General features: G+C 46.6%; 8 protein-coding genes across 8 annotated transcripts, besides 22 other annotated features; 2 read left to right on the plus strand and 6 right to left on the minus strand.

Annotated features, from left to right (window-relative positions):
• Positions 1-9,811: part of a sequence feature (heterozygous, non-Esmeraldo-like haplotype) that runs on past the window's edge.
• Positions 180-641, minus strand: Tc00.1047053508707.200 (nucleoside diphosphate kinase, putative; the record flags this gene model as incomplete). Its single annotated transcript, XM_815621.1, has 1 exon — positions 180-641. The coding sequence occupies one exon, from the start codon at positions 639-641 to the stop codon at positions 180-182; it is 462 nt and encodes a 153-aa protein (XP_820714.1).
• Positions 896-925: a microsatellite.
• Positions 1,026-3,221, minus strand: Tc00.1047053508707.210 (minichromosome maintenance (MCM) complex subunit, putative; the record flags this gene model as incomplete). The annotated part of the gene is made up of 1 exon (XM_815622.1): positions 1,026-3,221. One exon carries the CDS (start codon positions 3,219-3,221, stop codon positions 1,026-1,028), a length of 2,196 nt encoding a protein of 731 aa, XP_820715.1.
• Positions 3,264-3,311: a microsatellite.
• Positions 3,504-3,526: a sequence feature (AT_rich).
• On the minus strand, positions 3,886-5,364 carry Tc00.1047053508707.220 (uncharacterized protein; the record flags this gene model as incomplete). Its single annotated transcript, XM_815623.1, has 1 exon — positions 3,886-5,364. One exon carries the CDS (start codon positions 5,362-5,364, stop codon positions 3,886-3,888), a length of 1,479 nt encoding a protein of 492 aa, XP_820716.1.
• Positions 5,399-5,433: a sequence feature (AT_rich).
• Positions 5,596-5,635: a microsatellite.
• Tc00.1047053508707.224 (tubulin binding cofactor A-like protein, putative) lies at positions 7,324-7,704 on the minus strand (the record flags this gene model as incomplete). Its single annotated transcript, XM_815636.1, has 1 exon — positions 7,324-7,704. One exon carries the CDS (start codon positions 7,702-7,704, stop codon positions 7,324-7,326), a length of 381 nt encoding a protein of 126 aa, XP_820729.1.
• Positions 7,730-7,749: a microsatellite.
• Tc00.1047053508707.227 (ATP binding protein-like protein, putative) lies at positions 7,920-8,489 on the minus strand (the record flags this gene model as incomplete). Its single annotated transcript, XM_815634.1, has 1 exon — positions 7,920-8,489. The coding sequence occupies one exon, from the start codon at positions 8,487-8,489 to the stop codon at positions 7,920-7,922; it is 570 nt and encodes a 189-aa protein (XP_820727.1).
• Positions 8,518-8,539: a sequence feature (AT_rich).
• Positions 8,663-8,689: a microsatellite.
• On the minus strand, positions 8,745-9,344 carry Tc00.1047053508707.234 (hypothetical protein, conserved; the record flags this gene model as incomplete). The annotated part of the gene is made up of 1 exon (XM_815635.1): positions 8,745-9,344. One exon carries the CDS (start codon positions 9,342-9,344, stop codon positions 8,745-8,747), a length of 600 nt encoding a protein of 199 aa, XP_820728.1.
• Positions 9,435-11,791: a mobile genetic element.
• Positions 9,464-9,695: a mobile genetic element.
• Positions 9,812-10,110: a sequence feature (areas not merged during assembly with more than two copies in the genome that could not be assigned to a particular haplotype).
• Positions 10,111-11,262: a sequence feature (areas merged during assembly that could not be assigned to a particular haplotype. This can correspond to areas where the two haplotypes were merged or to regions with more than two copies in the genome that were merged during assembly.).
• Positions 11,263-12,355: a sequence feature (heterozygous, non-Esmeraldo-like haplotype).
• Positions 11,792-16,548: a mobile genetic element.
• Positions 12,356-20,317: a sequence feature (areas not merged during assembly with more than two copies in the genome that could not be assigned to a particular haplotype).
• Positions 16,547-16,646: a mobile genetic element.
• Positions 20,318-20,428: a sequence feature (haploid, non-Esmeraldo-like haplotype).
• Positions 20,429-25,223: part of a sequence feature (heterozygous, non-Esmeraldo-like haplotype) that runs on past the window's edge.
• On the plus strand, positions 20,629-23,226 carry Tc00.1047053508707.270 (hypothetical protein, conserved; the record flags this gene model as incomplete). The annotated part of the gene is made up of 1 exon (XM_815624.1): positions 20,629-23,226. One exon carries the CDS (start codon positions 20,629-20,631, stop codon positions 23,224-23,226), a length of 2,598 nt encoding a protein of 865 aa, XP_820717.1.
• Positions 23,326-23,361: a microsatellite.
• Positions 23,914-23,935: a sequence feature (AT_rich).
• Positions 24,794-24,823: a microsatellite.
• Positions 24,898-25,221, plus strand: Tc00.1047053508707.280 (hypothetical protein, conserved; the record flags this gene model as incomplete). The annotated part of the gene is made up of 1 exon (XM_815625.1): positions 24,898-25,221. One exon carries the CDS (start codon positions 24,898-24,900, stop codon positions 25,219-25,221), a length of 324 nt encoding a protein of 107 aa, XP_820718.1.

A 25,223-nucleotide genomic window follows, 5' to 3' on the forward strand; every position in this document is an offset into this window, starting at 1 on the left:
TGATTTTTTGACCTCTTTGCAAAGCTACATCGTTCAATTTCACCCACCAGCCCATTTTCTTTTCTTCCTCCCCTCTTCCCCCTTTTCTAGAAAGCGCCTTTTGGACGTATTTGATTCTCACCTCACCTCTTCAGTTAATTACATTATACATATCTTCTTAAAAGTTTATTCCTCAAGGTCTATGCAGACTCGTAGACCTGCTTGACGGAATGTGATGTCCAGTTCACGAGTTCCTCCGGCTTGAACCAGAATGCGATCTCGCGCTTAGCGCTGTCAACGCTGTCAGAGCCATGGCACACGTTTCGGCCCACGTCAACGGCAAAGTCACCACGAATCGTGCCAGGGAGTGAGTCAGCAGGGTTTGTTGCGCCCAGCAGCACACGGCCGCCCTTCACGACACCCTTGCCTTCCCACACCATGCCAACAATCGGACCGGAGGAAAAGTACGCGACAAGGTCTTTGTAGAACGGCTTCGAGGCCAAATCAATGTAGTGCTGCTGAGCCTGTTCAGCCGAAGGTTGCAGCATCTTCAGAGCAACCAGCTTGTAGCCCTTCTTCTCAAAGCGCTGAATGATCTCGCCCACAAGGCAGCGCTGGACGCCGTCAGGCTTAACAGCAATGAAGGTACGCTCACTGGTCATGGTTAAATAATGTTTGAATCTTTTACAATCTTCGATACTGAATATTCAGCTGGAATGTCGGCTGGATCGCAAAATTATCACCAGTTTAATAAAACAAGACGGGAAAGAAGGAGTGTATAGAGAGGCAGTGGGTTCGCCATATCCTCGTCGTTTGCTTCAAGTATATATATATATGGACAAAAAATTTCATAAAATAAAATCAAAAAAGACAACACATTGCTTCAGGCCAAATAATCCAAGGCGTTAAAGAAAACATATATATATATATATATATATATATATATTCATCACGAGAGAGCTATTACACTGCAGTTCCTCCTGACAGAAATCTGTCATTCGCCTTCGCGCAGTGTGTAGCCACATGCATATCGCTCTATTTTTGATTCACTCCCGTGAAAACTCAATAATGTTCCCGTTAACCTCCCACACACCGACCTCCATGTAAGTGTGCAAACACCTCTGAAGATGCACCTCATCCACTCCCTTAATCATGAGAGCTGGGCGCACCTCTGCCAGATCAATACTAGTCCTGGAACGAGCTAACTCCTTGATTGTCGAAAAAATTACGGCATCCGAAGTTGTCAAAGCACGTCGCCCATTGGGATCTGCTCGCTCCTGTAAAGAAATTTTACTGCAATCTAGTAGCCTCCCAGCTTCCCGGACATCAACCTCAGCAACACGCTCCGAAAAACGAAGACGGGCGCACGCCTGAGAGAGACGAATAATACTAAGCAGCGTACGCGCTGTGACTACATTCGTGTGACGTACACTTTGTGCACGCATTTCACAATAAATATCACTAATAGCTTTTGCCGCAGCACTATCAACAAAAGGGTGTATTCGCTTGACCTCACCAATGTAAGCTCGTAAAAAATCTTTCCCAAAGTATTCTGATAAAGAACCATAGAAACCGTCATCCGTAACTGTCCCAGGAGCTACTCCATGAAGATGGACGTGAGTAACGTGCATAGATAATTCTGCATCTCGTTCACGGTTTGATTCATCAAGTAACAGCCACAAAATGTCAAAACGAGAAAGCAATGCAGGTGGAAGATTCACATTTTCGCTTGGAGTTAAGTTACGACGCCAGCGACCATATTTAGGGTTAGAGGCCGCCAAAATAGATGTTCTTGCATTTAGAGAAGTAATAATACCAGCCTTCGCAATAGATACTAGTTGCTGCTCCATCACTTCATGTAATGCAGTTCGATCCGCATCATCCATCTTGTCAAACTCATCAATACAACATATTCCCTTGTCCGACAAAACCAATGCACCTCCTTCCAGCAAAACCTCTCCTGTATGACTATCTCTGGTTACCGCGGCTGTTAATCCTACGCCAGAACTACCTTTCCCTGTTGTGAAAACAGAACGCGGTGCTACAGAGGCAATCCACTTTAGCAACTGACTTTTTGCCACCCCAGGATCCCCCATTAAGCAGATATTGATGTCACTTCGGATACGGATACCATTAGCAATAGAACTACCTCCTACCAGCAAACAGAGTAATGCCTTTTTCACATCTTCCATTCCCCAAATTTCAGGTGCCACACTCCGAGTTAGTTTCTCAATTATGGCTTCCTTGTCTGGATACCTCCGCACATACTCCAACCGGGTTTTGAGATCCTCTGCCGCCTCCTGGTAAGTCCTCTTTTCCAGCTCAATATGCAAAGCACGAAATAAAGTCTTTACCATGGTAGAAGCTCGAAATGCCTCATGGCCCTGTCCAGTAGAAGGATCTGGGCAATATGTTCCGGTAATTTTAATCACCTGTCCTGGGGAAGCAATCCTTGTCTGTTCACCCTCACAAATAACACGAGCTGTACGTGGTATAGCGCCTCGAGGAACATCCTGGGGAAGTTCTTGAAGTCGGAGTTCCTGGTACTTTGTAAATTTACTGGCCTTGTATTGAGGAAGTAGACGGCCAATGGTATTATTTAGTTTACAACGTTGCGATTGGCACACCATAAGTGGGGTGAGACGATCCCCAATCACCTGTTGAAATGTTGTCTCAGCACACACTTCACAAACCGAAACCAGCACAGAAAGTTTAGGACGAACAGCGGTAGCTGCAATACAAATGCCACGCAAGACCACAAGAGTGCCGATTAAGCTACCCTTTAAATGTCTTAGTGGAATCGGTTCGGCGTAGCCACTCAATGGCACAATGATCAGCTCGTACCTTCTTGTTAATAAGGAAGGTAAAGATTGGCCAGCGGCCTTTGCCTCAACTAATAAGTAATCAACCATGTCTTCTACTATCTCTGTCTGTGGGATGAGTTCATCAATGACACGACACAGTTCTTCAGAATAGCCCATGACATTCATTTGTATCCGCTGAGCAAGATACAATTGTCCGTAATGGGCTATATCGTCCAGTTGTAATGTGAAAAGTTTCAACTCTCTACAAGCTATTCTTCTTAAAATCTCCATATACTTCAAGGTCCCAGATAGATCTCGGAACTCCTCAAAAAAACGTTTACATAGCTCGCGGTCCGCCAAATAATTCGGATATTTTGTGGTTGCTGCCGCAGCCAAACTAGTTTTCTTGGCCTGCTCTTGCGACGGCACCTCTGTCATGGACTGAATTCACCTCCAATAAATCAAAAAGAGATGGTTTGGAAAAAAAAAAAAAAAAAAACATATATCCAAAAGAAAAAGAAAAAAAAACTACAATGCAAACCGATTTTTGGTCCAATTGATAGTTGTTATCATTCCTCATTGCGGTTTTTTTTCTAGTCTTTTTTTTCTTTTAAAACACAAATTCCTTCCCATTTCAGACAACCAGCTTATGACTATAAGTGGCGATTGGTATAATTTCAAACAAACTCTGGAAGATACGATAGACCTTAAAATATGCACTTATAAATATATAAATAAATATTGTATGATGCACCCAACGGGAAGCAAACAAAAAACCCACAAAAACTCTACGGCAACAAAATAACAATACAAATTATGAAATTACAGACGCTAAAACCAAAAAAAAAGAAATGCTTTTCTCCACCCTGTAGTGCGAAATACATTTTTTCACAGGTTTTTCTTGGAAAAAAAAGGCATTCATTGGCGCCTGCAAAGGTCATCGAGTGTTCTACCTAGTCATCAAGCGCGATCAAACACCGAGCCCCTGTTATTAAAAAACAATTGGATAAATACAGAAAATAATGGGTCCGCCATTGCATGTGAAAAAAAACTGTATGGTTCATAATCAATTGTCTCATCCAAAAACAAAATAGTGATATTGTCATTCAGGGCAGAAGTCCTCCCGAAGCGTTTTCTCTCCGTTCAATGGAAAGGCGATCCATTCCGCCACCGATTGCTGGAAATCGCTTGTAACAGCCGCCAATTGAGCTTCCAATGTTGCACGCTCAGCATCGCCAGTAGAGACATTCGGTACCGTTTCTTCAGACTGTGGTTTGGCAGCGCTCATTTTAGATGAATTAAGAAGAAGCAACCTAAAGTCATCAACTCCCCCACAAGAGGTTATTGCCTCCTGATCAACTGATTGGTCTCTTTTTGGATATGCCCCGTCACTCTTTGGTGGGACTTCGCTTGTTCCCTCAGTCAATACGTTTTTGCGTGATTTCTCATTTTCAGTGTGCAAAACGTTTTGTCGATATGAAGGTATGCCACCACTCTTTTGTATCTCCAGGCTTTTAATACGAGCTTCTAAAGCCCGTACTATTTGATCATGTTCCGAGGCCATTCGAACTGCTTGTTCTTCAACACGAAGTCGTTGTCTCTGTTCTGATTGCAAACGCTGTAAAAGCATCTTCGTAAAGCGTGTTAAGACACAAACTCTTCCCTCAAGTGTGGTTTTTTCTTCAGCAGTGTCAAAACCACGAACCGCACTTAGTAAATTACTGTACTCAGTGTTAAATTCCTCCGTTTCTAGATGCTGAGCCTCAAGATCCAGAAGCCGGTTACGCTGCTGAGTAAGAACAGAGACCTTCTTCTCAAGGGCCTTATTGCGTTCCTGTAACTCAACTATAATTGCGTCCTCTTCTTCAAGAAGTCGTGTTAAAATCTCGACCTTGGTATAAAGCGCATTTTCATTAGACCCTGGTTTCAAATTGCCGGCACCATCCGTCTTCATGGCCCCCGATGGCATGATATTCATCTGGTACTGTCTTAACTGGGCAGTTAATTGTGCATTTAGCTCCACCTCTGCTTTCCATTTGGTTCTAGCCGCTTCTAATGATTCCTTCATTGTATTAATTACTTCGGCGCCTTCAGTTTTAAAGCGTTGCATCAATGAAATTACGGTTTGACGCTCTTGACGCTCCTTTTTTAAAAGCGCCTCGTAGTCTTGCACCGTACCCAATTGATTGACTCGCGCCGTCTCTAATTGTTGAAGAACATCATCCATCTGCTGTCGGAAAGCCACCTCCTCCTGTCGATGTATAGACGACAGTTCCTCTATTCGGGTTCCCAAGTCAGTTAACGACTGCATTCTGACACCCATGACATCTGCAATGGTTTCTTCTAACGCCGTTACGGAGGATGAGCAGCCGCTCCGAGGAGTACCGGCCTGCCGTAATTGAATTTCCGCATTCTTTTGTTTACTGAAAACACATTTATCAAGAACAGGTGTTCTCACCTTTTTTTGATTTTTCTGCACAGAAATAGAAGTTTGTCGGGAACCTGCAGAAAAACCACGTCTACCCATTTTCGATGAAAAGTATCTCTCTTTCGTGTTTGTTGTCTCATTTGATTTGGCCATATTTCCTCTTCCTTTCTAGTGCGCAAGAGTCTTGATAATTATTATTTTTAAAAGTATTGATTTTAAAAAGGACGTAATCAAGCAATGAAAAGACATCATACAATAACAATATTAACAATAATAATAATTTGATTCTTTCAAGATCAGATTACCTGTGGTACCTTTTTAAAAGCACCCACTACTTCCTCATCCATTAGGCAATTCAGTATTGAAGAGGGCAAACACACACACAAAAAAAAAAAAAAAAAACGATAAAGAACAAAAAAAAAAATCAAATTAAAAACCGGTGTCAAATAAAAAATATTATTCTATTTAAGCCAGTCTCTTATTAATCAAAAGTCACCAGTATTTTGCAGCAGGAAAAATAAAAAACCCGTGATGGTCCCAAGAAAATCCCTCGCAGTCAATAAATACGTAAGCCAATAATTCATAAGTCCTGCACCCTCAATAAAAAAAGGTAATGTTAGAGCTTAAAAATTTTTTTCGTAAGAAAAAAGTGATCCTCAATTCTTCTCTTTCGAGCCCCGTTCAAAGTTCAAAAGCAACTCTTAAATTAAAGCCCCCAAATAAATTAATTTCGCCCTAAAAAAAAAAGAATTTGTTTCTCTTAGTTGCTTGTCAAATTTTGCGCAACGGGAGCCTCGTAATATTTTAAAAAAACTTAGCATGTAACTTGTGCCTAATAAAAATATATAATGCTTCTACGAAAACCAAAATAGAAAAGGTGAGAGCGGCTGCCCTATTGCCAAAACAATACAACCACATTCCACTTCGTAAAAAGTGGCTTTGAGCCCAAATCATATTTGACAAAAATACGCAACCCAACAATATACTCCAGCAGAATAATTGACAAAACAGGGCAACAGTGTCTTCCATATATTGTAGAGGAACGCGCATCGCTTTTGCTCAGGCAAGATGGGAAAAATCACAACCTCCCAGCGTATATATTTTTAAAAGAGAAAATTTGAAAATCCCCTCCTAAAACACCTCAAAAAGGATAACAAAATCCCTTACGGATAAACATGCCTCCAAAAAGCAAATATTCGCCTGACTGAGTTCTTCGCCTCCATTCCAATAAAAAGAAACATCAATAAGATTGTCCGTTTGCCTCGATACGCCCAGCAGCCTCCAAGTCTAACCAAAGATTCATCCAACACTCATTCACAAAAAAATTTCCATAAGGCAAATGTTACGACAACCGAGCTTGTTCTGGGGTCACGAAGCGGCAATTTCTACGGCAGCGCAATATCTGGAGCCCCTCCACGCGGAAAGCGGTATTGGTGTGTGGAATGTCCAGGAATAAAAGAACTACACACCCTCGCTTCTAATGCAGCACCATTGAAAACAAATCAACCAAAATTTTTAGAAACCAGGCTTTCTAAAAAGGCCTCTCTCATTCAATTATCCTCATGTGATCACATTTTTTTTCCCGCAAGCTTCTACAGTAGAATAACAAAATAAACAGTGAAAATAATAATAATAATTTCATTTAAGTAAAGGTATGATTTCAATCCTTTCATTTCATTGAAAACTAAAAGACAGTACAAAAAAAACTCCCACCCGCACAAAAAAATACAAAAAATTTTTCTAGGTGCACTTTCTAAAACCCAAATTCCAAAATTTTCAAACAAAAAAAAAACACTCCATCGAGCCAGACAAGAGTCTCTGCGATCCTTCTCAACGACGCCCTCATTTTCATCGATTACTGAATTTCATCTAAAAGGCAATCTGGAAACCAACAATAAGAATGACAATAATACAGTGAAATCAACCGCCAAAAGGGGAAAAGAGCTCGCTGAAACAAGAACTTTTCGGTCAAAACAATTAAAAAACTGCCCCTATCGAATAATTCTAGTAAGAACAGAGGAAACAATGAAAACTTGAAAGGTAATTCATAAATATCCCTTAATAAAACTCCAAATTAATATATATATTGAATACCGCATTTAGATTCTAGGGTTAAGATAATACACGTTCCCCCTCTTCCACTGATTCATGTGCGCTCCGTAGCAGCTCGCCATCCCTGCTACCCAAATCTTCCTCATTTAAAAATTCTTTAAGATCTTTCAGAGCAGTTCTCACCCTGTTCTCCGAATGGGGAACCATCATCTGTGCCTCGCCAAGAACACCTTCCTGTTGTTTCACACGTTCCGGATTGTTTTCCTTAATGGATTCCAGACGACTCGTTTCACGAATGACCTCCTTCTTAGCAAACTCAAAATCTTTCAAATTACGCTTAAGAGTGTTCACTTTGATTCTCAGACTCTTCACAAGAGGATCCTCTACCTGCTTGGTGCGCCCAATAAAACGGTTACCACCATCAGCATTATCTGTAGACATTGTCTTTTTTTCCTGTTCTTAATATTTTATTTATTTATTTATTTAATCTTTTGGTTCTACAACCACCGCCATTACGTTACAAATAAAAGACGGGAAAAAACAACTATTTATAGATAAGAAATGATGGCTTTCCTGCAGCATCAGGAGAAGAAAAAAAAAAATTCCACAACGGTAAGAAAATAATAATCTTTTTAACATTTATTCTTACAAATACTCTATTCGGCACTTTGATCATCTGAAAACATGCCACGTTCGTTTACCATGCCATAGTGAGAAAGCACCTTTACAACAGTATCTGTTGAAAAATCATCAGTTCCCCCAAACTCATCAAAACCAATAATGCTGTAAAACGTTTTCTTGTTCTCAATAAGCATCAACGTCGGTAACATCATTACGTTAAATCGTTCAGCAAGAGCGGGAAGTCTCTCAACATCAACGTAGCAGAATCGTGTCTCAAAATGCTTTGATGCAATAGCTCGAAGGTGTCGCTCCAGGATAGAACAACGCAAGGTGCTTCTTCTCATAAAGTGGAGAACGACACGTTCAGATTGTTCCACAGCATTAAAAAACTCCTTTGGGTCTGCCATTTCTTGCAGTTGGCCATGCCCCTTTCTCAACCACGCGTCTCGACGCTCTCCCATCTCTCTTAGTGCCTTCAGACGCTTGCGTCGGAGTTCCATCAATTCGTCATCATCCAAGTTATCTATATGTTCCATCTCATCGTCAACAGCCCGCTCTATATTCTCTGCGATCCGCAGAAGAGCATTTTCCGACAGTTTCTCCATTATTCTTCTTACAAACTATAAAGAAAGCAAATAAAAAATAAAATAAAAATGAGTTTTCATGCAATACAATAAAAATCATTTAAAAACCACACATTTGCTTTGTTTATTTCGGCGTGTGCGTTATCCTTTAGTCTTCAAAACCAAACTTTTCTTTTCTAAGGTTAATGCTACTCTTTTTTTTTTTTTTTTTTTTTTTTTTTGGGTGTTGCTGTTGTTTCGTTTTTTCAGAATAAAAAAGTCATACATCTCTCCCAACTAAAGAAAATCATATATTGTGTTGCTTTTTGTGCATGATGCCAGTACATCTTCGTCACTTTTCCCTCTAATCTGACGAAGAAACTGATACGACGGGCACCCCGTGGAATTAACTGAGGGAAAAACACATCGACTAAACTGCCTAATAACAAGAATAGAACGCCAAAAGCTAAAATTGCCAGTTACTACGTCTCCCAAATCCCGGAAAAGGACATTTGGAAAATATCGAAGACCATGAACATAACCATCTCTTAATTGAAGAACCCAGTCGGTCAAAATGGGAAGAGGGTACGTTCCATCTCTCGTTCGGGAATATAAACGGGCCGTCCAGCGCAGTGCATTACAGGAAACTGCTTGCTGTTTTGCGTCCAGTCTATTTTTATTTTGTTCTATGAACTCTCCAATTTCAGTTAACAAAGAATTGTATAGCTTTCTTGTCTCAGAGTGGTCAAGATTTCTAGAATCCCCATACTTGGCTTTCAGCGCACTAAACAAATATCTTTCGGGCAAATTCCTCGGAAAAGGTTCTTGCTGAGGTATCAAGGCCAATAACAATGCAAGAACTATAACGACCACATAAATAAGCCGAAATATACGCATCTTCTTTAGGAAATGTCTTTAAACAAAAAATATATAGACAAAAAAGTCGTCACATACAACAGCAAACGCAAAGAAATAGCAAAAAAGCAATAAATCATGGCATCCATCAAAATAAAAAAAATATTTGTCTGTGCCGCCGGCCGGATCCTGAAATTTCCTAAAGAAACCAAACAAAATTTGGAAAATGGTTTTATCGCAAAGTAAGCTAATTGTTTTAATGTTTTCTTTTCATTCAATATATATAAATTCTTTGAACCGCTAGCATGGTCCTTTATCCTCAGTTAGGATTTGAAATATTATTACTTACGAAGTGGCAGACTTTGGGGTCCTGCAGCCACAAGACACCGCCGCTCCCCTTCGCCAATTCCTAAAGTATAAAAACACGACCGCGTGATATGCCGTCTGTGGGGTTTTCTGCAGACCGCACGTAGGCAAAAGTTGCCTGTATTCCGCGAGAGTCCAAAAACAAACATATCTTTCGCAGATCCCACGTCATGGCGTGTGATTTTGGGCTGCCTTTATTCGCAGCTCCTTGCAGCGAAGTGTTGTCCACCCAAACGTCCATGGTGGATGGCAAGATGGCGGAAAAAGCCGATGAGGCTAGGCGTACCGCGCGCGCCTCGGCCTGCATGATAAGGAAAGGTTTCTTCTCCCATTTTTCTCCGGCAATTTTAACGTCGCCGGAGTCTGGAATGAAGACGGCTCCCCATCCATGGAGCGATGCGTCCGTGATGAGGGCGGCCGATGCCTTTTCCGTGGGCTCGATGATTCGCTTGCGATTGTTCTCGATGGTGTGTCGCAATCTCTCGCCCAAACCAACCGCTGACGGCGGAAGGTTCGCCGGAGATGTCTCCAGTACAATCCCCCAGTTAAGTGCGGATAATCGTCGTCGCACTGCCTTGATGGAAAAGTAGTATTCGCATAAACGCGTGCACAAAATGGCTGCCGCGTACAAAGAGCGTGACGCCGTAACCTCCATTTCCGCGATGGTCAAAGAATTGAGCGACGGCATGGCGCGCACAGACCGGAAAAACCTTTCACTCAGGGACACCGCCCGGTGTTGTGATCAAACAGCGCCCCCAGGAAGGCGTAATGCGTAACGCCCGATTCGCGTTCCTCCCCCATGAATGCGCGACAACTGTCCGCATTACGAAGCGCTTGGGCTTCCCACAACGTCGCGCCGCTTTTCGACCCTGCAATGCGCACATCATCGATCCATAAGTCGATACGCACCAATGGAGGTGCGGCCCAGAGGCGGTGAACCACCGTCGTCACCACCGCAATTGCCGAAGTAATAATAATCTGGAGAATTTCTGGGCCGGCCTTGTATCCCACTGGGAGCCGTGTGAGCTCCACCAGCGTGCCGTCCTCCACGCGGCATCAAAAGAGATGCCGAGTCTCCCGCGGTAAAGAGATTATGAAGGACGACTTCACATCCAGGCAGGAAGCGGCCTCAGCCATCACAGGTGGCAAATAATGGGAAATGTGTAAAAGAGGAACATTCGCCTCGTAAGGGTCGTCTCTGTTCTTGTCGCGTGGCCACGCGATCCGTCGTCGTCGTAAACCGGCGGTTTTCTCCTCCACAACCGAAAAAGGTATTGTCCATCCGCCTGTTATTGTGGAGGAAGCGACCTCGATAATTCCCGCTCCCTCAATAATCGCGCGTCAGCGGTTGGAATCCTCCGTGAGCCTTCGCGCGCTTTACCGGAGGAAGACGGAGGGAAAGGGGACCGCCCGACGAGCCCCCACACTTGCATGAGCCTCTCCAAGGTTGCCGGGTTCAACCGACTTTTAATCCACTCCAGATTCAATACGGGCACGTTGACTTGCTGTAACGGGATAGCGTGTTCATCTTGTGGAGTGGCCAGACGCGTCCCTGTCGCGCGTCTCGTTATTGTAGCAGCGTGATTGTGATCAAAATCATGGAAAAAACGCTCCTCCGCTCTCAACCAGGGTTCCTGCCCTTCCGCAGCTTCTCCCTTCACATCAATGCGACCAGCGACGACACCTGGGTCAGCATTGTGGTGTACCTCCACAAATATCAAACAGTATTCTGGGGAAGGTCGAACGGGTCGACGTGCTTCGCCAACTGCGAGATCACGTGTGGATCCAAATTGTATGTATCCACGATTTGAGCAGCGTGCCTCAACGCTCCCTGTTTTGTGGAATGTGCCGTGGCATCCCAAGGAGCCAAAGCTCGTTCGACTTGAGCGGTCGTAAGATTCGTGAGCTTTTCGTTTTTTTTTTTGAAGTGTCCTGCATAACTTTATGTCGAACGCATCCTGCCCTCACATCCTCACAAACCGCGAGGCGCGGTGGGGATCCGCTTTCGCCGTCTTTCGCGCCACGGACCAATCCAAAATTAGGGTCCCTTCCGCCTTCAGTGTGAAATTGTTGGGTGTCAAGGCCGCAATCTCAGAACAACATCTCGCCGTTATCCACGCAAGTTTTTTTTTTTGTTTTCTACTCTTACCAGCGCGTCTAGCTATACAGTGCCATCTGAGTGCCGAAGAGGTGGTCGAGCAACGACAAAAGTTTCCTGCTATGAAGCAACTGCCATTAAGAGAACTTTCCGAGGCGAAGGTCCTGTTCAATGCCCAGCCGTTGACGCACAGCCAAGGTGCTGTAACATTCCGGAAGCAGATGGTGCAAGGTTTCCTGCGGGCCGATTGGCGTGCTTGTGGAAGCTGGCTGATCCTGCGGCAGCAGAGATCGTCTCCTGGCACTGCTGTTTCGATGTCGTGTGGCGTCTGGGTTGTGTGCGCAGCGACTTCTGTGCTGTGCGGTGCTTCTCCGTGTGGGGAAAACCATGTCACAGAAATCACATTTGAGCTCGGGAAGCGGTGGAGGATGTTCCTGACGAAATAACCGACAGTGACTGACGAGACCCGAGAATCCCGTCAATGTGGAATCACAGTGCGGACATTTCTCCTTCCGACGGCGTGTGAGGGTCCGTCTCCTTACTGGAGAGACGTCTTCCTCCCTCGCCGACGGGGGAACAGTGTCCGTCCCCGGTGCGGTCGGATCGTTGTTAGAGCGCATATATGCAGACTGTTCCGGTGAGATATTGCAGAATCGGCATTGGTTCGTGCAATCTCTCACGGCCCAGCATAGTCGGCCCCAGAGCTCAGATTCCCCGCACCTTGCCCTTGCGAGGTGGACCAGTTCCTGACGGTGGAGAACTTCCTGAGTGATTAGGTCCTTACCGCTGAGATCTGATGGCCTTGTGCCGCAAAGCAAGTATCGATGAGTGTCTTGACGAATGGTACTACGCCACTTGTTGGTGAGCTGGGTAGTAGAACATGTCAGCAGATCCGTATGCCATAAAGGTGCGATCCCATGTTCCGTGTATTGTCCACTTTCCATAGTCTGCGTCGCATACTGATCGGCAAGCTCGTTAGCATGTACTCCACAATGTCCGTAACAAAACTGCAGCTGCACGGACCAGCCAGCACACGTCAGTGTCAAGAGACGCTGCCAGATCCGATCCTCCGTCCAGTCGGTCTGACTGAGCGGGCCCTTGTTTAGAGCCGCTAGAAGAGACTGACTGTCTGTAACCACAAGCAGGGTTTTACGCCTGTGGCGGATACGAGGAATCATCAGCCTCTCTAGGGCTAGAAGCAGCGCACGGGGTTCCGTCCTGTAGCTGCATGGGCGTGCGCCGCAGTTTATGCTGGCCTTTTCTATTATCTCCGATGAGTTGAGGGATGAAAGCAGTATTCCAACCCCTGCTGACTTGGGAACGTCGACACCGCCATCGGTCGCGAGTATCCACGAACGATGGCTGTGCAGCGCCAGAGCCTCTTCGCTGACCCTGCGCTTTTCCCGTATCAGCTCTTCTTCGTCCGTTATTGAGAGGTCTATCGGAAGTTCCACACCGATGGTGACCCGGTGAGCGGAGGCCGCAAACCAGGGAGGAATGAAGCTGCGAAAGAACCGCTCTTCGCGTGGTGAGCTCTCGGTGATGCCATAGTCCTTTGTGTATGCGTCTACAAAGGCATATAGCTCGTCCCGAGATAATGGCGAGATGCGGAAACCGGCGCGAGGCGGTGGCTCAGGCGGGGGTCTCCGCATCCAGTCCATCTGACATGCGCGTGTGTTCCCAAATATTGAGAGCCGCGCGCGCAGGCAAAGGACGTGGAGCGGCGGCATATTAGCCTCCAGTAGTGCGGATTCCGGGTCGACAGTGCTCGGAACTCCGCTGACAATGCGTGCTAGGGTTACGCACGTCTTCTGCATCTCATTCTTCGCTGAATCCGTCGCTACTGCCCATATGAGCTCGCTGCCATAGCGTAATTTGGAAGCACCGTATCCAATGACGAACGTGCGTAGGTCATGTGGAGATGGTCCCGCCTCTTTGTGCGCTATGCAGCGTAGCTGCGATATCCGTTGCGAAGTGGCAGCGCATTGCTTGGTGGCCGCCACATTTAGCGTCAGTCGTGGATCGAGATCCATGCCGAGAAGCTTCGTAGTTCGCGACGCTCCCACGGTCATGACTGGGATTTGGCATCCAGCCACTACCAGGGGCCACTTTCCTTCGCGATCATAATCTGACTCCGTGTGCGTGGAAAGTGTGAACCAAGCAGCTTCACACTTTGACGGGTTGATGGCCAGGCCATTTTCCTGACTCCACGCATGCAGCTTTTCAAGAACCATGTTGGCAGTGGGAATGGCGTCTTCCCGGGACTGCCCCTTAACGATAATAGAGAGGTCGTCCGCATACATGTCTGCTGTGACACCCGCAAAGCTGTTCAGCAGATTGAGAAGTGGGTGTACGTAAAGGGAGAACAAATACGGTCCCAGCACGGACCCCTGAGGAACTCCTCGCAGCATGGGACGCCGATCGCTGTGTCTGTGGCCAACTCGTGTCTTCGCGTAGCGACCACATAGAAAGTTTCTAAGCCACCTTCTACAATCCACCCCCGGAATATTAGCCAGCAAGCGACTGAGGACTCGATGATCTATGGAGTCAAAAGCCTTGCTGAAATCAACCAGCACCAGCAGGGTCCGATGGGGTCTGTAGTGGAGTTGATTGCCAATACCGCTTCTCTTGGGAAGGCTCACTTGGAAATAGTGATTTCTATTATGCTCCACTTCGTGTATCAGGTGTGCCAGCTGCATCGTCGTGGTACGCATACTACGATATGCATACTGGTGGGGGTGCGGCGTCCACACCCAAAGCAATCTCTTCAGTACCATTTTCTCAGCAACCTTACTCACAATGGAGGTAAGGCTGATGGGTCGATATGACTCAAGCAGTTCCGGCGACTTGCCGGGTTTTAAGAGTGGAACGATGGTGGCGCGTCTCCACTCAACCGGGATCGTACCGGTCGTCCAACTGTGGTTAACGCAACGAAGAAGGAATCGGAGGCCCTTTGACGAAATATGTCGCAGTGCCTCACTGTAGACTTCATCCGGTCCGGGGGCCTTGCCATACGGCGTATTTCGTAGCGCAGCAAGCAGTTCCGTAAGATTAAAAGGTACATCAAGAGGGGAGTGAAGATGAGCAACTAAACCAGATGTGGTGGCAGCTTCGTTTTTATCCTGTGGCTCAGAACTAGATGAGAGTGAAGAACCTGAAGTAAATGTAGCGGCAGACTCGTTGTTGTTCTGCTGCCCAAAAAGAAAAGAAGCATTAATGTTCAAAGATGCACTCTGTCTGTTGATGCCTTTGGAAAACCTAACTGCCTTGTGAGAGGGGTGAAATGGAAGAAAGATGCGATTGAGAGCATTCGCTGCTCTCCTTGCTGTTTTATAAGTGCGTTGACCATCTCCTAATAACATCGATGTGGGAGATGGAAGTGATGCCTTTTTTCGTCCGGAAATGTATTTCCATGCGAGTGGCTCGCCTGGATTTAACTTGCTGATGCGGTGTGGATACGTGTTGCCCAAGCGCTCTCGGAGCAGGAGGAAGAATTGACTCCTTGTCCGTTGCATTTCTGCCTCACGGTCGGGCGTCGGTAACTGTAGATAGCGGGCCTTGCTGTCCGTGGCAATCCGCTCCGCCTCCATGAGAGTGTCTTCCCAAAGCCTGGGACCGTCCTTGTGCATGCCGCGGGGCAATGCCGTCGATACGAAGTTATAAGCGCTCTCGTGAAAGCTTTGATGCCGGTGGACTGCTTTTTATAGTCGTATGCCGGAAGTTGTGCGTCGAAGTCCTTGATGAATAAATCCCACTTGCACTTCCCCCAACTGTAGAAAAACTTAGGTGCCGAAGGGGGTGCCGAAGGTATGGTATCCTTAAATGCCTGATGCAGCGTAAATGTCAGCATATGATGATCACTAAGCGGCGACACGGAAGCTGACCAATTCGACACAGTCAAATGCTTTGACCATGTCAGATCGATACAGGATCGTTCTCTTGTGCCACGGGCATACGTGATCTCACCAGGGGTGTTAACCAAGGTGAGTCCCGCATCCGTGCACAGTTCTAAAAATTCTGCAGCAACCTCACTTGGAGAAGTCTCCAAGAATGGCTCCCACTGTGGGTGATGCATGTTGAAATCCCCACACAGCAGGAGCGGCGACGAGGCTGGAAGGCAGTTTACTAACCGCCTGAAGGATTGCGTTACTTGCGGTGTTGGTCTCATATAGGCACCCGCTACAATAATATCACGGTTCTGCTCCAGAGCAACCTGGACCACCACCACTTCAAGGCTGGTGTCGTGCTGGGGGATGGTGAGAGGTATACGCTTGGAGCGGAGAGTTTTCCGCACCAGCACCGCCACACCGCCTCCCTTGCCGATGCGCGACTGTGCATGGAGCACATACTCTCCAGTGTGCATGCTGGCGATCTGCTCTGACGACTTCCAAGTCTCCTGAATGGCTATTATGTCTGCTCCTTGCGCCATTAATGTTGCGAGTTTTGACGGCGTGAGGCAAGAAAAGTTCATCTGGAGTACTGCTATGGGGCCTGGGTTCTGCTCAATGTCTCCGCTTAGCAGTGGCTTTTGTCGTTGCGCGTCACATACGGCACGCAAACGGTATGTGTAGCGCTGATAAGCGCCGATGGAATTCAGCAGCGGATGAAAATACCGCTCCGCGGGCAGCCATGTAAATGGCTCCAACATCTGCCCTTCCGACCCGTTTGTGCGGCGCCTCCTGCCTCTCCGCGGGCAGCGGAAGGGCAGCAGGCGCTTAGCTTCCTCTCTAGCAAAGAGTACTAGACCCTGGCACCACGTTGAGGTGGCCGGCTGAGCCAGGGTAGGAAAAGTATCATGAAGAATGCATTCATTTATCAGGATATACATACATTAATTAAGTTAGCCAGCTCTCCCGCGACCATTCTCTTCACAAGCTCCTATCAAAAATTTCCCACAAGCACATCAAGAAAGCTAACGCCGTCACGGCAACAATCCCGGAGAGGAACCCCCAGCTATCGCCATTCTGGGCTCCATGGCTGGAGAAATTTTACCGCGCCGTTGCCGCCGCATGTGACGCAGAAGGCGGTCAGCGGCCGGGCCCCCGTCGCAGGGAAGCGCTGCGCGAAGCATCCAAAAGCCGCTGGCACACGCTCCGCTCCGAGCTCGAGGGCACGGACGGCAACAGGCAGTAGGTAGTATGCCCGTGTTTAAGCTCCTCGTACCTTGAGCACGCCAGCCATGAATTTCGATGGCCCAATGCTCAGCAGACACCTGAAGGTCAGCCACCTCATGAAGCTGTAGGCGGCGAAAGCAACACGGCACCCAAAGACTCACCCTCCGCCACCGATCCCGACGAATGCGATGGACCTCACCCAATAAGTATGGCAGAGCCCGGCCGCACCCTACGGCTGTTGCTCTTGGGACCGGCGCCTGGCCCCGGCGGAATAAATGGAGAGGCACTGCGCCATCTAGGCCGTGTGGCGAGGTGTGCCGTTCCCTGGCTGTTTGATATCCGCCTACGTGCAGGTGCCGTCCCGCGGAATTGGCGACGCGGGCTGTGCTACTCCTCCCCAATCCGGAGAGAACGGCATCAAAACGCGACCCCCACCGACCTGTAACGCTGAGCAGCTGCCTCAGCAAGCTCATGGAACGCACCCCCGCCGCACGCATCCGGGACGTCATCGAGTCCCAGTTGGCTCTGCGGCCATCTGGCTTCTTGCCGGGCAATTCCGCCCCCGACCAATTGCTGCACCTCAGGCCTGCCATGCATCGCAATGCTCCACAACACCGCACGGCGGCTTACTTTGTGGACCACGCCAATGCCTTTGGCACGGTGGGCCCTGACGCGGTAATCTTGGAAATGCGGCGACTGTCGATTCCCAATCGCATCGTACGCTGGTCAGAAGCGTGCCTTAATAGCACAAGCGCTGTGGTTTGCATCGACAAACACCCTCCTCCATGACACCCACACGAGGCGCACCGCATGGAACAGTGTTGGAACCCATCACGTTCGTCGTCGTCATGCAGTCTCGTTGTTCTTGCCCTTCGAACGTGCCCTACTTCGCCGAGGGTTCATTGCTGACGCCCCCACCACCATCGCACAGCATAGCAACAGGGATGCGAGCAACTCGGCCTCAAAAGAAGGCCTGAGTGCCGTGGCGGAGTGGACCAGAGAATACTTCGTGGAGGCGAATGCCAGAAAGACTAGTTACACTCTCCTTGGCAGCGGCAACACGGCCCCACTGCGCCTCGCTTATGAGGACGCCCCGGCCGCTATGGAACACATGCCGACTCTTCTGGGCATCAAGTTCCAGCATCCTTGTGAAATGGGCACACGTGGCGAATCGCCGTGAGGAATTGGATCAGCGCCCACTCCAACTGGCAACGATTTTGTGTTTTGCATGGGGAACTAGGAGAGACACACTGGGGGCGTTGTGCATAGCGCTGCCGCGGGCGGAGGCGACGCACGGCATCAGCGCATGGTGTTGGACGCCTCCCGACGTCCCGCTGCACGCCGGATACCGCAAAGTAGCAGGCGAGCAAAATAGTTGCGTGAGCCCCGAGAGGCAGTAGAGTGGAGGATGCCGTGTTGGAGGCAAAGCTGCAGCCCCTCCCCGATGCGAGGTGCGTGGTAATGCTTTGCGTTTTAGTGCCCCCATCTTCCGCCACCCGCAGCACCCCGCCAGAAAACCGCACGGCTTCGTCATGGCGCTGCGCCCTGCGCTTCGGACAGAAGCTCGCCGCCCGCCCCTCACAGTGACCACCCCCGCGGACCGCAGCTCGAGTCCGTTTCCGCGCCTCCCGCGGTGGTGCCGCTGCAGATGGCCCCGACAAGGTCCGGCACAGGGCTTGTGGCCGCTGGCTCGCCCGCCACATCTGAAACAAAGGCCTTTCGCCACACCCAGAAGAAAACGCCGCGAAGGATGAACAGGCGGCTTCGTGGAACTCGGCGTCGAGTTGGGAGCAGCAGCGATGCTGTACCTGAATGGAACGCCGATCAGCATTGCCGGGGGCCGGCGCAGAACGGACACCACGCAGCCGCAGAGCCGAATGCATCGCCCCACACCTTGGTATAAGAAAGCCAATGAGCAGCATCCGGCGGACAGGCGGTGCGCCGTGTAGTGTGTCAACCTTCACAGGCTCACGCTCTCTCCTGGCTGCGCTCCTGAAACGGGCCCTCTCACGGCATCTGTCCCGATACATCGTCGACTCTGGAAACTCCTCCGCCCGCCGCGCCGAGGAGCGCGCACACGGATGCAGTTGTCGTTGGCCACTGCGGCGTGTCCAGGAACGGAGCTTGTGGTGCGAAATCCGAGGCGGCATCCGACCTCACACAGCTCACAGACAGGTGGATCACCGGCATCGTTGCATTGGTCAAAAATATTATTCACGCCCGACTGCTCAAGGCCGAAACACACCGCTCCACCGCAACAGGCAACTGGAAACCAACGCGCACCAACACCACCGTCACTAATGGGAAGAGGCCGCACCGGGGTTCTGCAGAAATACGGATGGCTGCTACGATCACCGCAACCCGCCATCCCAAGCAAATGATGTCGGTGCGACTCGGATGCCCAACAGCGGCACGCAATGAACCTCGCACAAAAGCTCCTTTTCCCCCCGCCGAACCCCACCCCGCCACGATCCGACGCCCGGCAGACCGCCTGGTGTGTGGCAAGCGCCGCGGCTGCCGCATTGGCGTTTTGACGCAAACAATGAACGCCCAGGGCATTACGTGCTCCCAGACGCCGTGGAAAGCCAAGTTCTCAGGTGAGCCGGCACCGCCAGAACCCCTTCGGAACCGCAACCCGCCATTCGCGCAAGGACGAGGGCGAGAGACGACACACCCTCGACAGCACACACGTCTTAATCCTGCGCGGCCGCTGTTCTTTCGCAGCGCTTGTGGTAAGGCAATGTTCCGCTTAGCTATGATCCCGGTACGCTTGATTTTGCCCATCTGACATAAAGCAAAAAAAAAAAAACAAAAAAAAACGAAAGCCGTTCACCGTTGAGTCGCGAAGTTTCGGCCACCAAATCTCAAACTCAAATCGGGCAAAACCCCCATTCACGTGCACACGAACACCCCAGAACAAAGTTACTGCAAGAACCAGAAAACACAGCACTTCAACGCCCTTACTGTGACGGGCAAGCGGTGAATGCCGTCGAGGGACCGCGCAGCTTTTGCCTAAATTGTCACGCGCGCGTGCATTCATCAACCCTGCAATGTTGCCGATTCCGTGACGGCAGGGTGTCAGGCCGCTGAGAAACCGCAGATTGCCCGGCGACAAAGCCCCGATGGGATCACCACCGGTCGGATTTCGCCGTCCAGCACGCGGCCTTTGGCGCTTCAGCGATGAAGAAAAGACCTGCCACCGCACGGCACTCCACGGGCATCAAAGCGGACATCGCGAAGGCCAGCCAATCTGAACTGCGCGAAGGGACAATTCTGAAACTGCTCCGCTGCCCGGCTCCGCAGGCGCCTAAACCAAAACTCGGTTCGCACACTGGAGAAGTGCGGGGGCCGTGCTTCACAAAAACCTTGGCGCGGTTTCGCCTCGGAGTGGGAGGGCTTTGCTTCAACAATACCTTCGCGCAGCGGGGGGCACGACGTCCCTCGCGGCCGCGGCGGGAGGGCGGCGCGATCGGGGGTGAGCCTTTATCACCGCCCAAAAGGCACAAAGCCAATTGAAGCGGCGAAGGTGGGTGAATGAAGTTTTTTTTTGCTTATTGAAGTGGTATTTTTCTTATTTCCGTTGCTTTTATTCTTGTTTGAATTTGGGCTGTGTGTTGTTATATATTTTTGTCCGTGACTCTCTGCGCTGGTGATTTTTGGCCTTTTGTTCGCAAATGTCGCTTTGTTTTTTACACTTCCCTCTCTCTCTTTTTTTCCTTTTTTATTTGCTTGTTGTGTCTTCTAGATCATGGGTTTGAGGAAAGCAAGTTCGGGCTTCTATGGCGATTTGCCGTACTGCAGTCCTGTGGAAAGTAGCGTTTTTTTTGATGCAGTTGCAGCCTCAAGGATGCATCGTATCTCTGAGAGCATGATTTCGCGGGCGGATTCGATTTCATATTTCATGAAAGAAAATACTCCGTTTTATGATTTATTTCTTAGACTGAGAAAAGGATTTGATGAGAATGACTCCAAATTAAAGCATGGGGGTGTTTTGGAGTTTTTGGACATTATTCCTTCCTTGTTTCATTCATCTTCGGCTCATCGACTTGTACGAGAGAGTAAAGAAGGGAATTGCTTTGTGGTCATTGAATCAAAAGAGCCCAGTGATATGTGCGGTATTTTTGATGTTGCGAAACAGGATGATTTGAGTGTTTACTTTTTTGTCTCATTGGACCTTAAGGGGATGGATTGTATGTGGCAGTCTCTTTTGACTTTTCTTTTGGGAGGTGCATCCACGGAAAAGAACATGGTATACGTTCTACCAATTATTGATTTTTACCTTCAAAAAGGGAATACATATGGTGAGTTTCTGTTTTCTTTGTGGGCAATTGGTGTTTCATCAATACTTCACCACTTTGCCTTAATTGCTGTTGATTCTGTGCGTGAAAGACTCCATAAGGTGAGTATTCGAATTGGCGCGTTAAAGGGACATGAAGGTGATAGTATACTGGACGATGTGCAGCTTTTTTTTGAGGATAGACTAAGGGTTTGCGTATATCGTGTATTGAATACTGAGGTTTTGCCGAATGACCCATTTGCCGTTGAGACAGAGTGTGCTATAACGGCGGGTGACCGTGAGGAATGGCTGGAGAAAGTGACAGAACTGATTTTGGGAGTTCATGAAGAATTGTGTGATATTGGTGAAGAAAAACCAAAAAACGATGATGCTAAATTGCGCTGTGTTCTATTCATAATACCGGATATCATTTCGCTACAAAATGATTTACAAAAACACTTATCGGACAGTTATGCATCGACTCCAATTATAGTTGCAACAAAGGAAAGTCAAATTTACGAATTATTGGCCTTGCATAATCGAAGCGCTCCCATTGTTTTTTTTTGTTCCCCCCAAAATCTTCGGGAGCAGCTGCTAAAACCGGAGCATGAGCGATATTTAAATCGATTATGTGTAGAAGTTTTCTTTTATAGTGAAATAAATAGATACGTTTGCGACATTGCGCTCATTCGTATGCTTTTTCCTGGAAGACAACCATTTTATTTATTACCATATCCCTTATTTGATGCTACAAACTCAGATGAGCGAAATGAGAAAGCAAATGAACTGGAAGAAAGTTTTCTTGAAGAGGCAATAAATATTGTCTTGTGGTTATTTAGAAGATTTAAATTGGAGAAATGCCGAAAAGGAATACAACCTGTTTTAAGGATATCCGAGATGTTTTTTATATCTCGGGGTGCGGCTTTAATCTTTGAAAAGGTTATGAATGCAATGAAGTCTTCTGGGCTTGTTTCTTCTTTGAATATATCAGATGAATCATATTCCTTTCGTTTGGAAGTTTTGGGAAGGGCAGTTTCTTATCGATTTTGTTTGCCTTACGAATCAAAGTTCCCTGAATTTACATCTTTTGATGTTAAATGCATTTTTTGGTGCCACGCATTTAGACAACCCAAAGAGACTGCTCTAAAACTAATATCTTCTGCCCACCATTTTCCAACGTGGGTTGAAGCTGCAATAAATAATTTTTGTCTTCAACATCGAATAAAATTAGAAAATGATATTGTTACAGAAAGAGAAGCTCTTGTTAAGGGGTTATCTTTAATCCCAAAATTTGATGGAATAAATTCGCGAATAAAGGCCTTTTTAACGTATCCATCTGGGAAAAGAATACCGATTTTGGGAAGTTTTGTTTCTGCCTCTTCAACCCGTTCTCGTGGTTGGTTTGAACAAGCACCTGTGAGTAAAAGTGCTGAGTCAGTAACGAGACCACATGTAAACGTTTATTGTTATCCATCACATAACGAGCTATGTGAGATTTGTTTTGGCGATCATACAATACAATGCCCTCTTGATCTTTCATATCCTTTGATTGTTACACACATTGTTCTACACACAACTCTATGGAATAATGCTATTATTTTGGAGAGTGGCAATGACAATGGTTTGGCAGCGCCTTTGCCAATACCTTTGGCATTGCTTCACTCACCCACATTAAATTCAATATTGGAAGATGTCGATGATGGAAAGGTGGGATTTTGGCTTGACAACTGTATGGATTCAACTCCTCCATTATCAGATCCCTTGGAACTTGCGTCATTAATGGCGAAAACACCTTCCCTATTGGGGCTTTGTGATCACGAGGCTTTGCGCCGGAAAAGAGCTCAGGTCGATTTGATCATGAAGCGTCAAAAGTGTGAAGTTAAGGAAGTTTCCGCTCCTCCTTCTGAGGCTGAGGCGGCAACTATTAGGGAATTTGCGAATGCAGCTATCAAACTTGGTCGTGAAAATGCGGAAAAACGCTTCAAGGGAATGAGAGGGTTTGCGTTTTTGAATTCCTCACATGAAAATCATGCATACTATCTTCATGTTTTGGGACAATCAAAGCCATGAATGGGATCTTTTTTGACCAGAAGCTTATGGCTTCGTATATAAAATACATTCATATATAATATGAATTCTTGATGATATTTAGTTATTAATTTGAATGCAATATATATATAAATTATATATATATATTATATATATTTGTATTTTTCTTTTTTATTTTGCTCTTGGTATCTTTGTTTATTTTGTGCGTATTTAATTATGAATAAGGATCGTCTTAATTCAAATGAAATCATTACATAGGGGGGAGAAGGATTTTGTAAGAATGGATCGATCAAGACATATTTTGTCGTATTTTGCTGCTGTGACAGTGATATACATATCGTGTCTCAGTTTTTCCAGCTTTTTTCCCGATATTCTTCCGGAGACGTTGGACGGGGTTTGGACTTCTTTACACACTTTGGAAGATGAAGGCATTAATCTGACTTGTTTCCATGACTCTACGAGATACTGCGTCGCCTCCATAAAAATAAAAAAACTTGTTATTGAAAAATTTTCAATACAATTTGTTTTTTCCCAAGTTGTAGGATGGGTGGGTGTGAAATCCTTGAGTGAGGATGGGTGGGTCTTCTTGAGGCACAATAATGGTCGCCTGATTTTCAGGATTTTAAAGGATTTTGGTGTGGATACTTTTGTGCTTGAGCGCCCTCAGGATAAGAATGGAGCAAAAGCCGTATGGAAAAGAAAAGGACGATATATATTTTTAATATTTTTAGCTGTCGGCCTATTCAAATGGGTTCAAATACGATTTTTTTCGGATCATCCGAAAAAAAAAGCTATCCGATACCGTAAAAATTTTCTTTGAGGATTTGACACGCGAAAAGGGAACGGATAAATTATTACAAGGAAATTTTCATACTGCTTTCTTGAACTTTATCCAAAACCTGCATTTTTCCATTTTTATTATTTTTCTACCGAGTAAGTTCCAGTTCTTTGCATAATTCAACGGCTTTTTGGAGCAGCGCTTTTTGAGATTTATATACAGTTTTCTTTTTTAATTGCTCGAATATGTTTCTTTTTTTCTTTTTTTTTTTACGTCTCAACATAATAATAATTCTAATAATTCTCACCACATCATCTTTTTTTTTGGTTTTTTAATTTCTTGGCTTTGCATCATGAAGGAGTATCTAAAGAATCATAGAAAGCACAATTCGGTCCTTTCTTTTTACTGCTCTAAATATTCTATATATATATTTTATGCAGAGCGCAAAAAAGCGTGAGCTTTGCTACGAGGCACGGGACGCATATCACAAATGTCTTGATACTCTACCGGAGGACCCGGAAAAAGAGTGTTCTGCTCAAAAAACGGCACTGGGTAAGGCATGTCCTTCTAGTTGGATCAATTACTTTGAAAAGCAGCGGGAGAGAGAGGTGATCCTACAGCTTCAATTGGAACATAGCAACAGTCGTGGAGGTCAGTAGTGGACGTTTGTTCCGTCATTTTGGCGGAAGATGGGCGAGCATGTGGTTATTCTGGTTTACTGAACTAGTGAGTGTGAATTCTCTTGGAAAAGAAAAAGAGTTCACGAAATATTTCTTGATTTCTACATTCTCATCTAAATAGTCTTGCACATTTTTTTTCTTTTCCTTTTTTTTTTTTTTTGCGGAATTTAATTATTTTTTTTTCCTTTTTTTTTGACTTCAGGACGAGGTAGGACCGATAATTATTGAGCGAATATGAGCCTAGGGAAGACTATTTATGTGGATGATGATCTTGGAGAAAACATGAGAAGCGTATCGCAGATAAGAACAATGAGCGCTCTCATAGCTGGTGTTGGTGCTGGAGTGATGGGCTTGACTGGTATCGCCGGTGCGGTGTTTTTCTTTTTTTGTGCAATAATAAGCTCCTTAATAATACTGAATGTTGGTTGTGAAGGCACACCTGAGCGGTATTTCCCATCCGGGAAAAAACAGTTTTTTTCACTTGGCAACCTTGTCACAGGTGCTATGACATACATCTTGGCATGGACTGTGGCGTACGACGCAATCTATATTTTTTAAGG

Source organism: Trypanosoma cruzi, genomic scaffold (genome assembly GCF_000209065.1).
Source record: "Trypanosoma cruzi strain CL Brener 1047053517029 genomic scaffold, whole genome shotgun sequence".
Classification (NCBI taxonomy): domain Eukaryota; phylum Euglenozoa; class Kinetoplastea; order Trypanosomatida; family Trypanosomatidae; genus Trypanosoma; species Trypanosoma cruzi.